The sequence below is a fragment of the Dryas octopetala genome, chromosome 4 (assembly GCF_963921425.1).
Source record: "Dryas octopetala chromosome 4, drDryOcto1.1, whole genome shotgun sequence".
In the NCBI taxonomy this organism is placed as follows: domain Eukaryota; kingdom Viridiplantae; phylum Streptophyta; class Magnoliopsida; order Rosales; family Rosaceae; genus Dryas; species Dryas octopetala.
In genome coordinates, this window is record NC_141369.1 from 25,586,081 (window position 1) to 25,601,307 (window position 15,227).

The 15,227-nt window shown below is 38.7% G+C and overlaps 3 protein-coding genes across 3 annotated transcripts; 2 read left to right on the forward strand and 1 right to left on the reverse strand.

The window, feature by feature from the left end:
* The first annotated feature begins 615 nt into the window (after positions 1-615).
* On the forward strand, positions 616-3,762 carry LOC147288861 (glycosyltransferase family 92 protein RCOM_0530710-like). Its single transcript, XM_086241265.1, has 3 exons — positions 616-980; positions 1,105-2,708; positions 3,725-3,762. Exons 1-2 carry the CDS (start codon positions 833-835, stop codon positions 2,676-2,678), a joined length of 1,722 nt encoding a protein of 573 aa, XP_086097391.1. The 5' UTR covers positions 616-832; the 3' UTR covers positions 2,679-2,708; positions 3,725-3,762.
* On the forward strand, positions 3,704-5,788 carry LOC147288862 (uncharacterized). Its single transcript, XM_086241266.1, has 6 exons — positions 3,704-4,033; positions 4,126-4,208; positions 4,353-4,501; positions 4,612-4,661; positions 4,816-4,890; positions 5,022-5,788. The coding sequence occupies exons 1-6, from the start codon at positions 3,768-3,770 to the stop codon at positions 5,596-5,598; spliced, it is 1,200 nt and encodes a 399-aa protein (XP_086097392.1). The 5' UTR covers positions 3,704-3,767; the 3' UTR covers positions 5,599-5,788.
* Positions 5,789-6,638: 850 nt separating this feature from the next.
* Positions 6,639-15,195, reverse strand: LOC147288863 (phosphatidylinositol deacylase). Its single transcript, XM_086242092.1, has 19 exons — positions 15,042-15,195; positions 14,489-14,849; positions 14,089-14,337; positions 13,712-13,902; positions 13,455-13,626; positions 12,886-13,023; positions 12,621-12,810; positions 12,339-12,481; positions 11,764-11,940; positions 11,403-11,513; positions 10,797-10,916; positions 10,530-10,686; positions 10,179-10,342; positions 9,924-10,010; positions 9,469-9,797; positions 8,871-8,952; positions 8,415-8,554; positions 7,932-8,205; positions 6,639-7,435 (listed from the first exon to the last, which is right to left on the reverse strand). Exons 2-19 carry the CDS (start codon positions 14,783-14,785, stop codon positions 7,103-7,105), a joined length of 3,354 nt encoding a protein of 1,117 aa, XP_086098218.1. The 5' UTR covers positions 14,786-14,849; positions 15,042-15,195; the 3' UTR covers positions 6,639-7,102.
* Positions 15,196-15,227: the final 32 nt, after the last annotated feature.

The window sequence follows — 15,227 nt, forward strand, 5'->3', positions numbered from 1 at the left end:
AACTTTAATAAACAAATTTGGTAAATTACTTTCGAAACTGGTCACATTTAAAAATAATCAATGCACAATAAAATTAGGGCTCGTTTGACACTATTTTTAAAACTGGTAAAAACGCTTTTAAATTAATAAAAACGTTTTAACATAGACGAAAGTGCGGCTAGTATTAACTAAAAAATAAATTAAGGTTATCAAATATTTCCAAACTACTTTGGGATATTGATTATTGAAACATTCCCAAATTTCAAATGAAATATTTTCAAATAGATTAACAAAATTTTAAACCTTTTACATATGTAAATTTCTTAAGAAAAATATAGAGGAATTCCATTAAAAAATAAAACAGAAAGAGGTCCAATTTTAGTCGAACTAGAAATCTCGCAGAAACTAGAAAGGGGTAATGGCATGCAAAATGGGCCAACACAGTTGGAGCCATTGAGAAATGCTGACGTGGCGTGAGCTGATTGGTGGTCCAAGTTCCATGTAAGAGTTGGTACGTAGGGGATAGAAACCGGAATGACATGTTAAAGGCCGCAAATAAACCAACTTGAACGGTCACAACAACAAAATGCGGTCGCCTCTTTTTCTCTCCCATCAAAGCCGTAGCAGCCCCCGACTTCCACTCTCTCTCTCTCTCTCTCTTCCTTCTCCGACTTTTTCTTTTAATCTCTATATCATCCAGTGATCCAGTACAGAAGAAAAAGAAAAAAGACAAGAAAAAAAACTCATCAATTCACAGATAAGATCCAAAACCCAGTAACCGTATGAATGAAAAGAAACAAGTTGAAAGCAGCAGCTCTTTCTTGGCTTAATTTCATAGCCGCAGGGCCAAATTATGAATGGGCCCAAGGGTCGCAAGATTAAGAAATCGCCGCGCGACGTCGTTTCTTGGAGCAGGTTCTTCTGGTGCACCGTTTTCGTCGTCTTCAACTGCGTCTTCTTCTCCAGCTTCACCTTCTCCACTTTTCGCATCCTCTTCGGAGGTTATTATCTACTATTTTAATTCAACTTAATTATTTTCCTTCTTTAGAAAAACGTTTCTATATATAAAACTTTTCATTTTTTTAATTAATTTTTTTTTGTGTGTTTATGTGGCCTTACGTACAGAGAAGTTTCAACCAGCGCTGGTGCGAACATGGCCAGCTCCATTGAGCAAAGCCATCTCCGGCGACTCTTCCATCACCATTTTAGTTCGAGAAGTAGTTATGTTTCCAGATCAAGCACTCGTTTTCCTAAATTACCCTCGAACCGCTCGCATATTTACAAAAGAGGACCTCGACTGTGTTTACTTCTCAGTGAACGGCTCGTATCCTCGGTTCAAGAAGGCGCCGGTTGACGTGGACGGCGGGGATCCCGGTAACCAGATCGTACGGTGCCCGCTCCAGCCTGCACGTGGCTTGACAGTTTCGGTTGGCTTGAAACAAGACGACGACGCTGCGGCAGTGCCCTTGTACAGCTGGGACTCGCTCGCCTACGAAGCACTGATCGATCGTGACAACACCACGATCGTGTTCGTGAAAGGTCTGGGCCTACGGCCCGGAAGAATTGCCGATGCTTCGAGATTCGAGTGCGTGTACGGCTGGGATTTTAGTTCCACCAAGTTTCTGTTGAGATCCGACGTCGTTTCGATTGCCCAGGAGATCGTACGGTGCAAAACCCCCTTGAGCGTGTTGAGGAGTAGCCGCCGCGGCGCCCACCATTCCGTGAAGGTCTCTGTAAGGATGAAAGGCAGTAGCGGATTAATATTTGACACCGTAGCCCGCCCCGCAATCCGACTTGGACTTGGTGACCCGACCCAGCGGAAAGAGCACGGAATGTGTATGTGCTCCATGGTGCGGAATCAGGGTCGGTTCTTGAAGGAATGGATCATGTACCACGCCCGAATCGGTGTACAACGTTGGTTTATCTACGACAACAATAGCAATGACGAGATCAGTGTCGTCGTTGAGTCGCTACAGAATGCAAATTACAATGTGAGCAGACATGTGTGGCCTTGGATCAAGACCCAAGAAGCAGGGTTCGCCCATTGTGCGTTACGGGCCCGCGAGAGGTGCCAATGGGTCGGGTTCATTGACGTGGACGAGTTCTTCCACTTGCCTTCTGGCTTATTGCTACACGACGTGCTTAAAAACCAGTCCAAGCACAGCTACGTAGGCGAGATTAGAGTCTCGTGCTACAGTTTTGGGCCGTCGGGACTCAAACGAGTCCCGGCCCAAGGAGTGATGGCGGGTTACACGTGTCGTGTAGCCGGCCCGGAGAGGCACAAGAGTATTGTAAGGCCCGAGGCCCTGAATTCGACATTGATCAATGTGGTGCACCATTTTCATCTGAGAGATGGGTTTGAGTCTGTGAATGCGGATAGGGGAGTGATGGTGATTAATCACTACAAGTACCAAGTGTGGGAGGTGTTCAAGGAGAAGTTTTATAGGAGAGTGGCTACATATGTGGCTGATTGGCAGGATGAACAAAATGTTGGGTCCAAGGATCGAGCACCAGGTTTGGGGACAAGAGCAGTGGAACCACCAGATTGGTCACTCAGATTTTGTGAGGTCAATGACAGTGGGCTTAGGGATCGGGTATTGAAGAATTTTGCTGACCCATACACCAATCTTTTGCCATGGCAAGACCGGGATCAACAGAGACAGGTTAGGATAAGTAGAAAGCATAGAGGTTTTTTGTGACTGAATTTTGCTCAGAGATTTGATGTAGAGGTGGGTTAGACGTTTGTTATCATTTGCTTTTCTTTTTCTTTTTCTTCTTTGTTTTTTTTTTTTTTTTTTTTTTTTTGTAAATAGAATTAATGACACGATTGAGAATTTGAGAGAGGAGGGTAGTGGGAAAAATGATGTATAGTAGTAGACTAGTAGTATGTTGTCATATTATGATTGCTGTATAGTATGGAATGCGGTGACCATGTCCATCACCTCAATGGCTATTGGGTTCCAAAGGCATGTAAATGTGAGTAGCACATCTGGTTAACAATACACTTTCTTTTTCTTTTTAATTTTTGGAAAAATATAGTGGAACTTATATATTCTTCAATTTCCTGATTTAATTTTTTTTACCCATTTTTGTGCTTTTATTGTTAGATATTTATATTTCAAAGTTTGACTTGATTAGTTGATATAAATTGGAAATTGGGAGAGTTAGAGTGGAGTTTTTAACTTGAGACTTCTCGAATAAAATACTATTAAATTAATAACTAATCTATGGTTAGACTATTTGTCATGTTCATAATTCGTAAAATTACAAACCATATACATAAATAGAGTCTGATTAATATAAGCGACAACACATTCAAATATTGGATCTAATATGATTATAAAACCAATATTTCATTAAAGTAAATCAAACTTTTAAATATGTTAACGGGAGTATACATATATACGATTATGAACAAAAATTATAATTAAATTGTCAATATTTTGAATTCACAAATCATAAATATGACCATATTATCAATATTTGTCAGATTTCCATATTGAGAGATTTTAATAAATGTCCTAAATTCGGAATCATTTTTAGCATTACTTACGTAAGAATGTAAGATCAACGATGATAGATGGAGGCACACGGAATGTTAGTGGTCTGAGCACACATACGGAATGTCTACTTCTTTACAAACCCGCAATTATAGCCGTTGAAATTCCAAAACAGGATATGATTCAAAACATTTGACCGTTACCTTCCCCTACTCCTGCCTTCCCTGCCTTTTTCTTCTCTGCAGAGAAGACCAAGCATTCCCTTTTGTCCATCCAAAACAACCAAAAATGGCGAGGGAAGAGGAGCCAAAACAGAGTCCAAGAGACCCAAAAAACAAACCGAGGGGGTCCGACCCAGTTCAAGTGGGAAATGGGTCAACTGGTGACAGTCTATTCAGCCCCAGATTCAAATCGGTGGCTGCCATGGCCGGTTGGGACGAAGAGTCTCTTCTAATCGCGAGCCTTGTGGTCGATGACACGCCTGAGCGAGAGTTTAAGCACAAGAAACGCTCTGATTCGCACTTCAAAACCCCACCCACCAATTCATCAAGAAGGTATAAAAATAATCTTTTGGGAAATCAAATAAAAAGTTATAATCTTTAATTTTAGTTTCTTGGTTTTTAATAGCTTTTCGAATGTGTTTCAGAAAGCGCCGAGCTCAGAGAAGGAGCCCAATCTCAATCCCTATCGCTGTTCTTGACCTCGACGACGAAGAAACTACAAAAGAAGGTACTAATTTTCTCCGCTTCTATTGGGTTATGGTAAAATTGTGACCTTCAATTAGGCTTTTGTTCTTGTTTTTTTTTCCCCTAAATTTTCGCATAACCCTCCTTTCCTTCTCTCTTTTTTTTTTGGGAATTGTTTGATGCACAGAGAGTGGGAAAGAGAAGGCCGAACCGCAAACTGTTGTGAATAAAGAAAAGAAATCAGGAGGAGATAAAATGACTGAGAGCTCTGGTGTTTGTTCCTCAAGTTCGAATCTTCCTTGCCTGGATAAGCTTAGGGATGAGCTTTCTTGCGCTGTAAGAACCTTCTGATCTTTATGCCTTTAGCAGCTTTGACTTTGATGTATTAAAAATCAAATGGGTTTCCTTTTTTTCTTCTAATATGATGGATATGATGTACTTGACAGATCTGCTTGGATATTTGCTTTGAACCCACTACCACTCCTTGTGGACACAGGTAAACTTTAAATCAACTAAGCAAAGCCTAAAATTTGTACTTTCTTTAGATCTTATTGCCGTTTGATGACTCTAATGAAGGCTTGAATTACTTGTTGGTGCTTGAACACACTTCATTAGCTATTATTTCATCCCATTCATACCTTTGATTGTAGCTTCTGTAAGAAATGCTTGCGATCTGCTGCAGACAAATGTGGGAAGAGGTGCCCCAAGTGCAGGCAGCTAATTAGGTATGTTTCATCTATAATTTCAAGCGAAATTAGTTAATGGGCTAATGATCAAAATGGGGGTTGACATTTCCAGTTAATTAGTACTGTAATGTACTTTTGGGCTTTATCTCTATCTTGCTTGACATTTGCAGCAATGGAAGATCCTGCACCGTCAACACAGTTCTTTGGAACACAATACAGCTTCTGTTTCCACAAGAAGTTGAAGTAAGGAAAGCTGCTGGAGCCTTGAATAATCGAGAAGCTGAGCTTCAAATTCCCAAAAAGAAGTTCAATGGTGATTCAAGTAATCAAAGTAGACAGGCAGCAGGGATATCGAGCAGAGATATGACTGGGAGGAGAAGACGGTTACTATTAAGCCAAGATGTGGATGAATCGGATGATGTTGCACTGCCACTAGCTATAAGGTTGCAGATCAGAGAAGCTGAGCGTCATCAAAACCCAGAACAAGGCGCTTATAGTAATACAAGGCTTCGGGCTTTAAGGGCATCAAGCAGAGATATGAATGTGAGGAGTAGTACTAGAAGTAGAAGGGTGCCAAGCCAAGATGAGGATGCTGCATTAGCTCTAAGGTTGCAAAGAGAGGAGTTTATGGAAGCTTTTAGGGTAACCGATGATCAATCTAGTAGCTCTCTTTCCTCAGCTAGAGCAAACCTGAGAGCCATGACATCTAGAGCCATTAACCATCGTGTTACAACGCGGCATATGTAGTATAGTTTTCTCCTTCATTGGTATCTTTTTTCCTTAAATCGATTGCATGTATCTCTCAATCCTATTGAGTGTTGCTGCAAAGTTGTTGCATTACTTGTTCTCCTAAACTTTTATTGACAAAGAACAATTGTAAACAAATATAATAACCTTTTCTTGTTCCAATGCTTGGGAAATTTAGAATCTATTGCACTGGATTCTAAATTTCCCTATAATGCTGTTTTTGTTCCAAGCAGTTCAGGCCCTATAATGCTGTTTTTGGTTCTACTTTGATAATGACTCTTTGAACAGTTTGACTTCGTCACCAGCGCTTTTCCTCTTAATTAGATAATGAAATCTATACCTTGGACTAACTTCATCAAATGAACAAAAAGTTTGAATCTGACTGATCACAAACAGCCACTCTCCTCATGCCATTTGTTCTGCTTGTAGATAGATATAGCCAACAGTGTGAGACACTAGGCTCAGCCATTGTCTCAACTCAATCCATTTGGAAATGGCAACCAGAATACCATTTGTTACTTCAGCCTCATTTTGCCTGGTATTTGCAATGTTTGTGGCAGTGGGTATGTCTGACTCTAGTTGGGAGTCACAAGTGGACTTAAATTGCATTTGCACCAAGTCCATCTCCTAATGCTGCCTCAGACGGTGGCTCTGCTGCTGGGTTTTCTTTGCTCATCACAACATCGTTGTATGCTTCATTAGCATTCATCTTGCCAATCTGCCTTTATTTCTTTTACTAGTTACTTGGCACTTATTTGTGTTTGTTTCTTATGTGCATGAGAAGGGGAGAGGTTGGAATCTATTGGGTCTATAGGACAAAACCGCATGTTTGCTAGGTTGCATCGTAATTTACCCTTTTATAGTTCAATTTGTGTTGGGATGTAGTTTGTTTGGTCTCTCTCAAATTGTAGAAAGAAGAAAAAAAAAACCCCAGTTGCTTTTGTTCGGTTTCAGCAGATTTTCACAAAGAAATTCATTGGAATCATCAAAATCAACCAAATTGAATCAGATAACTGATAAAATCGACATACAACTGATAGAATCAAAACCGTCAAAAATATGACTTTCTAAAACTGTCGTGGCTACTTTGGAATGTTAAACTCCCAATCTTTGTTTTCTTCTATGAACACGATACACAAATCAAGTCAACCCAAGCAAAGCATACTCTTCTTCATTATATCTCCAAACTTGCCTCATTCAACTCTCAATGGTGTCAAGAAATAATAACAAAATGCCAAAAACCATCCCTGTGACCTGGAAAAGAGGGCTCATCTTAAAAATGTCACAACAAAACATTATCATTTCATATTACAAGTTGCACCACTGAAAGGGTCGCCTGTTTGTGTGACAATTCTGATTGCAAAACTGTGGTTACTGGAGTCATGTCCACAACACATCTCACCCTCATTGACAACTAACATGCACTCGTAACCTGTGTTTGTACAAGGGGCCTTACCGAGGATTTGGTCACTCAGTGGATAAATTGTATGTGTTTCTGGGGATGTCAGTGCCTGTGAGCGTGCTTTCGGCTACCAATATAGGCCTCTCCCTTTTCTCTGTTCCATCTTTGTAAGATCGTCAAAGCAAAGGATGTAAAGCCAATAGCAGCCATAACATAAAATACCCGGTATGGAGCCAAGGCCAGGGAAGAGAGATACGAATAGTATCCAGCAACCAGGTACATAAAGTTCAATCTCACTTCCTGGTTTCGGAGGCCAGGGAAAGAAACCAGGAAGGAATTGAACTCAGGCTTTGAGTTGAAGATACCATGAAGGATCAGACCTGTGCATAGAGCTGAATCCAAGAGCCATGGAAAGCTCTGACCCATCCCTATTCTCTGCAACCAGAAAGAATGTCATTTTGTAAGAGGCTAGCTAGTTTACACAAGGAAAAGAATAAAAATAAATAAATACAAAGTTCTGCTGAATCACACACATAGTCACTACGAACAAGGTTTGAAACCTAAAGCTTGCATATTTGCATGTAATCCATATTGGTTCAGGTGGTAAAGAACCTTATGCATAATATTAACAATTGTCAAGTAATTCCTCCACCTATGTGTGCATGAATTCAACAAATGCAGGGTGATGGAAAACTCAACCACCTACTTCTGCATGCATCTTGAATTCTTGATGAATGTTGGAAACTTAGTGCATCTAGAGTTTTGATAGTTAATGGCTAGAATCATTTTAGGATCAGATATTTTAGCATACCACAAACTGGTACATATAAAAATGATCAAATTTCTAAAGAGACATTCAAGAATGCCAGAAGCCATGTCATTGCCATAATCAGAGACCAGACAGATAATTGATAGAGTTTTTGTTTTTTACCTGCAACCAAGCCACAAATGATGGGACAAACATGAGTGCTGCAACAAGATGCAAAATAAACAACCCATGCCTATGATTGAATATCTCTAATTGTGTTTCACCAAAACTTTTTGAAGAGTCTGGACTATTGGAGCAGCTATCTTCAGAAGGGGAATTCTGGTTTGATATACCATCACATTTGAATGTAAGTTGTTGAGACCCATCATTGCCTTCCTTTTTATAATCAAATAATTCATGTCTTCGTGCATGGCTGCGAAATGAAGCTGTCAAAAAACTGTTTCACAGACATAAAGCACCTCTCAGGATCATTTTTATCACACATAACCCTGAAGGTTATGACACATGAAGCTTTCAAATACCATCTATTAACAAACAACAACAATAAAAAGCTATATACATTTCACATGTAATAAAATGACAGCAAGCGCGTGGCTTGGTGCATAATTCCCATTTAAGTATATTGTATCCAAAGTGAGAACATACCTGCAAAGTGCACTGTGACAGCACAAAGCATGAGAGAACAAGAGTATAAATAGACCCAATGCTGCGTGAACGAAGCATGCCAAAGTAATTGCACCAAGTGCTGTAACAAGTAGCGGAGTCGCTCTTATAACCCTTATCACCTGTTTATGAAAGAATCATGTGAAAGTGAATGAGTCAATGAGTCAACCTTTTCCAAGACGAAAGAAGAAAGGAAAGGAAAAAATAAAGCGGGTTGAAAAATCTTTTACAATTGGAAATGCCTTCTTTTTTCTTTTCTTTTTTTTGAAAAGGAGGGGGGGGGGGGGGGGGTGTTTGGCGATTCTGGTTGCCGCTCATCAAAACATGCAACCAAACACACAGGCATTCAACCAGCCACAGTTCTAATTTCTACATGGACAAAGCGCCAGTTCATAAAGATATTGAGCTAGTAATCATAACATTTATACCACAGGTTACCTTCAATGAGAAGAAACCAGAGGATAGATTAGTAAACCAGTGAACAAAGACAAAGCAAGCACTCTTTTCCCGCAATTGAAACCTGCAACATAATAAATCCTGTCATTCAGCACAAAAAAACATAATAAATCCTGCAAGTCTGCAACATGTAAATATATATATATACAGGTTTGTAAGTCAGATTCCTAGGAACAATTCAGATTGATTTTTACCTCTGTAATCCCTAAAAAACAATAAAAAATAAAACTTAAATTAAATCTATACAATATAACTTAAGAATGGCATCTGAAAGACAATATTGGAAAGTTTAACTAAGTGATAACTGGGGAAGAATAATTGACCTTTCCAGTAAAATTCTTGTTTCTTATTAAAAAAGAAAAGGAACTTTACAGCAACATTCCGCTTTCAATATATTTCAATAACATGTTGTAAAACGAACAGAATATATAAAGAATTTTTCTTCTTTTTGCCTTTTTTTGTTTTTTCGGTTAATCTTTATCAATATTAGTATGAAAGTATCTGCTGTTCACATTAACAAACACATAGTCACTTGATTCCATTGTGTATATCAAAAGAGTGGTAGAGAGAACCTACTAACCTTGTCTTGATGAAAATATGTACAACAGCAGCGGCATAGAAGACCAATTGGGATATCAAAATCAGAATAATTACGAGGCCATTAGCAAGTAAATAACAGATCACTGAGACAATGGTGAAGCTAGCAAATGAGGGAAATGGTTGAGAAATCCAAAAGGAAAGGATAAAAGAAAGTAAGATGGGTGCAATGGCAAGGAAGAGGAATGGCAATGGGATTCTCAAATTGGATTCCACAGCCATCAGCATCGAAGGTATGGGCAGGTCAAGATCCCATGAATGTGCTTGCCGCATCAGTGCAAAAAAGATAACAACAACGGAGAAACCAATAATCTGCAAGAGAGCAGTCACATAACATGATCAATTAAACTAAATATGAAGCATAACTCCTCAATTTTGGGGAGACATTACTGAAAATATAGAAAATGCTTACACATTAGGGTTGTTGAGGATCATTACCTGTGAGTTATACAAAAGCAAAAACCTACTGGCTACTGCAGTTACATAAACAGTCATTGCGCTTTTATATGAACAATGTGGATCTACCTGAACAGAAGCAGAAGTAAGCAAAAGTAAAAACCTTTGATTTTTAACAATGGTAGGAAGAAATCATTAAAATCCATTTTTTGGCCTGAATAGAATCTGTAATTTACAATTTTCTTATGTCAATATCATATCATGGTACATAATACAAAATTTTAGGTGACTTCTTACCAGCAACAGAACAGAGGTTTTCTCAGAACTTTTAGGTGAATTCCAAAGCGCTGGTGAGGAATCAACAACAATTGTTTCACTGTACAAATTGGGGAAAATGTGGAGACCTGATGTTTCATCCCAAGCAAATGCTACAGGTGGAAAACAGCGAAGCTTACAGATCCCTGTAATACCAAGAAAGAACTAGCTTAGCAAACAGATACAAGAAAAAAGTACGTAGACTACATATTCTGTAAGAAAATCAACAGATCACAACTATTTATTTTACCATTCATATTCTACATTAATCCACGACAACGTATGGAACCAAAAAATATAGAGCATAAAACTACTACTTATATAAATCCTTACTACTGGTTTCAATGTCTCCAGCCTCTTCATCTGAAAGTCCTGAATTCTTTATTCCACAACCTGCGGTCTTCAAAGAGAATGTGACAGGCAGAAGGCCTAAGCTAGTGGTGAATGTAAGATTCAAAGCAAGGGGATGATCCTCCTTCAAAGACATTTCCTGCATTAAAAAACCAAGTCATTAACAGTCAAAGTTAGTCATCTAAGTGACAGCTAAAGTTTCTAGGATTTCCAAATTACAGAATTAAGCAGCATCATAGAGATATTAACCTTATGAGAAGAACTAGACAGTGGCATCAACCAAGGAGAGAACTCTCTCTCCCCTTCCTCTGGATTAAAAAACTGCCCAACTGCCATGGAAACTGCAGGTGGAGGTCTGCCTGAAATAGTCTGATGACCAGATTGTCAACACTCACATATAAAACTCAAACCACTTGAAATATCACATTTAACAAGAGAGCATTTTTCATATAAGCCAAACCGAGTAATAACAACAAAATAAGTACAACATGTGACAGCATAGAAACCAAAAGAATTTCATCAAGACAAATATTGTTACAGTTATGTAGTCAAATGGGTTGAAGGTGTGAATTGCAAAGGAAATCCAGAAATACATAAAGATACAGGTTCCCAGCATGTGACAACATAGTCATTGCATGCACTCCAGATGTATGCTTACAACAAACATGCAAAAGAATATATCTTAATGTGTTGAAAAATAGAATCAGGCAAAAAATGAAAATTAAAAAATCTTGCTTTTTTTTTTTTTTTTTTTTATACAAAAGGAGCTGACAAGCAGTCCAGCTAGGCAAAGCCTACTACAAGCACATAACAAGCAAAATAACAATCAGCAGAAACAATGAGGGGGAACAATACCGGACGAGGTGCAACTGAGATGGTCAGGAATCTGAAACCACGCATGTCCTCAGGTCCCAAGTGAAGAATAGCAGAAGGAGGAGCTTGCTCTGTCTGGCTTCCAGGTTCAATCTAATAAGATAGAGCATATCCACAAATAAGGGTATGAGGATGACATTGGCCAATAAATGTGCCAGTGCAACCAGTCTGAGTAGCAACATAATTTAAACATAACTGTTCCATAGAGTACGACAAATTTCACTTAAAACAAGATACAAAAATTCACTTAAAGTTCAGAAGACACATATAATACCATGACAACCAACCTATGATAAATGCATGTATCCCATTAAAAAATTGTCATGAATGCAGCATTTAGTACCTGTCTTGGTGCTGGTCCTGATGGAATGTGCACCATCTTCGATGTCACTTCGAGGATCTTTATACACACAGGCAAGGCTGAAGTTGAGTTTCTTTTTTCAGGCCATAGATGAAGTCTAACCCCAGAACATGGAGCAAGGTTTGTCACAAACATGAAGTGGCTTCTTCCATTTGAACCCTGCAGGTATTGATTCAAGTCTGAGAACTATCGGGGATAGAAAATGCAAGAATATAAAAAATTAATAAGTGCTATCAGTGAAAAAAACAAACAAAAAGGCAAAAGAATACATCAAAGTTAAATATTAATTTTTGATGCTTCAAAAATCTTTTCTGGCCAAAAGACCAAATTTTACCCAAGTCAAATTCATACATTCACAAAATACGACAATTCATTTCCAGAATTCTAGATCTTTTTTTTTTTTTTTAAGAATGACAGCAAAGTTAAGAACCTGGCTTGGAAGCAAGATTCATGAAAAAAGCAAAGAAAGGGGGATGCAGAAGGAGGGGATTAAGATGAAATAAATTTTACAATGATTTCATATCAAAATAGTAAATGGAAACTTTGCTGACACTAACCAGTTTTTTTATGTCCAACCACCGTCTTCGACCATCCATGGCTAAGACTGTGACGGTGTTTGTCTTAATGTATAGGTCCCTCTCAAGGCCATCATCACTCCAACGAACATTGCTAGGACAAGCAGCCGAAGTGTACAAGGATTCTGCAATCATATTACACTAAAACATAAATGAGACAGATAAAATCAATGAATCAACATCATATAGGGCACAAAATTTTTGGCAACCACAAAGGGCAATATAGTGGAATCTCCACAGAGACAAAATGACAATGTACATTACCAGTTGTATCCTTTACATCTCTAGTAGGAGCATGTATTGACTGCTGAGACAAATGTGGTTGCATCATCCAACTGAAACTGGGCGGTATCCCACTACGAAGCATTTTTGAGAATATCGCATTTCTTATTCGAGTGTCAGAAAACGGTTGTCCTGTTCTAAAGTCTACCAAACTAAGGAGAGTGTGTGATACCTAGATAAGAGCAGATATATTCAGAACCATCTATATGATAATTAAATCCAGGTTCAAAAAGTGACTTCCACTTACTTGTATAACCAATTGATTACACCACAATATAGCTTGATGTTCCATTGACAACCACACATTTTTCATGCCTGTAGTACTGATCATAAAACTGTGGGTGGGAGGCACAATCCCGTCAAGGGATTCTGACTTGGACCTTACCTAAAGACAAAAAACAAGTGTTAAAAAGCACCCAAAAAGTCAAGCTACGTAGCAAGAATTTTATACTACCGTAAACACAATATATGTAGACAGTATACAGACACATCTATGTACATATGGAGCGATGACAACAAAAATACTGCAGGCACCCATATTAACACAAAATTACAACACCCTAATGGTCTTCCAAGAATCTTCAGTAAATTATGAAATTCCTCTTTATTATGCCAAATGAACAACTTCATATATCAATACCTATATAAAAGCAGGGCCAACTTGCAACACTCAGGCCCATTCCTCAACTATAGTATGCAAGAAAAATTTCAGTTTTGCAAAAAAAAAGTATATATAGCAGTCTTTTCAGTTTAAGCAGGCAATATTCTTGTTGATAGCACAGTGTACCACAGAAAAAGATGCAAAAACATACTTACCTGATAATCATTATAACTACCAGAAATGGATATAACAACAACATGAGAGAGAACCGGATCAGACACATAATGTCCTGCCGCAGTTGTTTGGACCTCATATCCCTTTCTCCATTCACGATTAATATGTGCATAGTAGTGACCCAAGGAAGGCTGCAATGCCACAGGAGGGTATCTGAATAAAGTAGGTAAAATTCATCAAACACTAATTAAACATTCACTTTGAAAATGAAAGCCATCATAGGAGCCACAAAACTCACTGGTGTGGGCTGGAAAGTGTAAGAATTGTTTCAACTGCTGACTTCCTCAAATGGGGGTGGAGAACTGCAGCTCTAGCAACAAAACCACCCATAGAGTGACCAACCAATATCACACTTTTTGGAAAACTCCCAGAGGTTGCAGCACCTTCTCTTTCTCTAGCCTCATAAGATTCTTTATATTGAGCCAAAATCTGCATATATGGTTGTAGGTTAAATAGTTTAGAGTTTAAAAAACGTGGAAAAGAAACACTCCCTTGTAATGCAATATTAAGAAAATGTAATATGATCTCAAAGATTTGTTTAGCAAGCATCAAAAGACTTCATTTTCAACATGCAATTTGAAGAAAATAATGTGGGGGGGGGGGGGAGAGAGAGACCCTGTTAATGGACTGGACAACGTATTCTGCATGTTCTTCAAGTATGGCACTATCCATAGCAGAATGTTCTCCTTCAAGATCCACAGCAAACCAGTCCAACTTGGAAATATATTGGTTAGGTAACTGAAAAGAAGCTACATTTATATCCTCCCCTCCCTCTTCAGGAGTTAGGGAAGCATCCTGATAAAATGTACGCTCAAGGGGGCCCGCTTGATATGCCCTATCAGATTCTGCTGCCAATGATCGTACCTATAAGCCATTGTTGTAAACAAACATGGTTCGGACAATAAAGGAAACCTAATTAATATCTGATGAAATAGAGCATTGCAAGACTAAAACTTCCAATGGGTCATCAACAAAACTAACCAAACTGCATGCAAAGAAAGAGGGTCTTCCTTACCTGTTTGTAGCTACCGCCATTTCCCGGAATAAAAAGAATGGGAACGCCGCTTAGCTTTTTAAGATGCTCCTTAAAATCAATCTTCTTCCAACCTTCGTGGTACAAATACAGGCCGTACTTTGCTGGTGAAACAGAGCTCGTGGTAGGAATAGGAATATATGTGGGATACATGTACGTCATGGTACACCCATTTGAAACAGGTTTTAGCAAATCATATAGCCCCGCGAAACCAACCCATATCACTAATGCGACGAGAAGTGCTATTCTAGATTTAGCTTTGAGACCTTGCACTTGCATCGTGACTGTGAGCCCAAACTTATCGCTCAATTCTCCGCATTCACCAACAATTAATTAATGTTTCCTTGTAAGGGAAATTCGAAACATTATTAACTAAAGTATTCACTTGCTCAAAAAGCAGAACCAGAACCAGTTTCCAAATTAAGAAGAAAACGAATTAAATAGAAGTTGAATTTCCTTATATGGAAAAGGAGATCCGTTATGAAAATTTAGAAATTAATGGAAGTGAATGATAAAATGGAGAGCAAATGCTTACAAATGAGGCAATAGATCTGAGAAGAGGAGCTGAAGATCAACGGCGAGGCGTTACCGGATCGGAGATGCAAAGGAGACGTTAGCTGACGAGCTTAGAATTTTAGATTAGAGAGCAGTAAAAACACAAACACTCATCCATTATTTTGCTCTCATGGCACATCTCACACTACCCCAAATTAGAAACAAA

Bases quoted from the DNA above. Each gene is read 5' to 3' on its own strand.
- LOC147288861 (XM_086241265.1), top strand. From the start codon at position 833: ATGAATGGGCCCAAGGGTCGCAAGATTAAGAAATCGCCGCGCGACGTC. The intron at 981-1,104 runs GTTATTATCTAC...CCTTACGTACAG, and splicing joins TTTTCGCATCCTCTTCGGAG to AGAAGTTTCAACCAGCGCTG.
- LOC147288863 (XM_086242092.1), bottom strand. From the start codon at position 14,785: ATGCAAGTGCAAGGTCTCAAAGCTAAATCTAGAATAGCACTTCTCGTC. The intron at 13,627-13,711 runs GTGAGTTTTGTG...TACTTTATTCAG, and splicing joins ACACTTTCCAGCCCACACCA to ATACCCTCCTGTGGCATTGC. The intron at 9,798-9,923 runs GTAATGATCCTC...GCTCTCTTGCAG, and splicing joins TGCTTTTGTATAACTCACAG to ATTATTGGTTTCTCCGTTGT.
- LOC147288862 (XM_086241266.1), top strand. From the start codon at position 3,768: ATGGCGAGGGAAGAGGAGCCAAAACAGAGTCCAAGAGACCCAAAAAAC. The intron at 4,502-4,611 runs GTAAGAACCTTC...TGTACTTGACAG, and splicing joins GGGATGAGCTTTCTTGCGCT to ATCTGCTTGGATATTTGCTT. The intron at 4,891-5,021 runs GTATGTTTCATC...TGACATTTGCAG, and splicing joins AAGTGCAGGCAGCTAATTAG to CAATGGAAGATCCTGCACCG.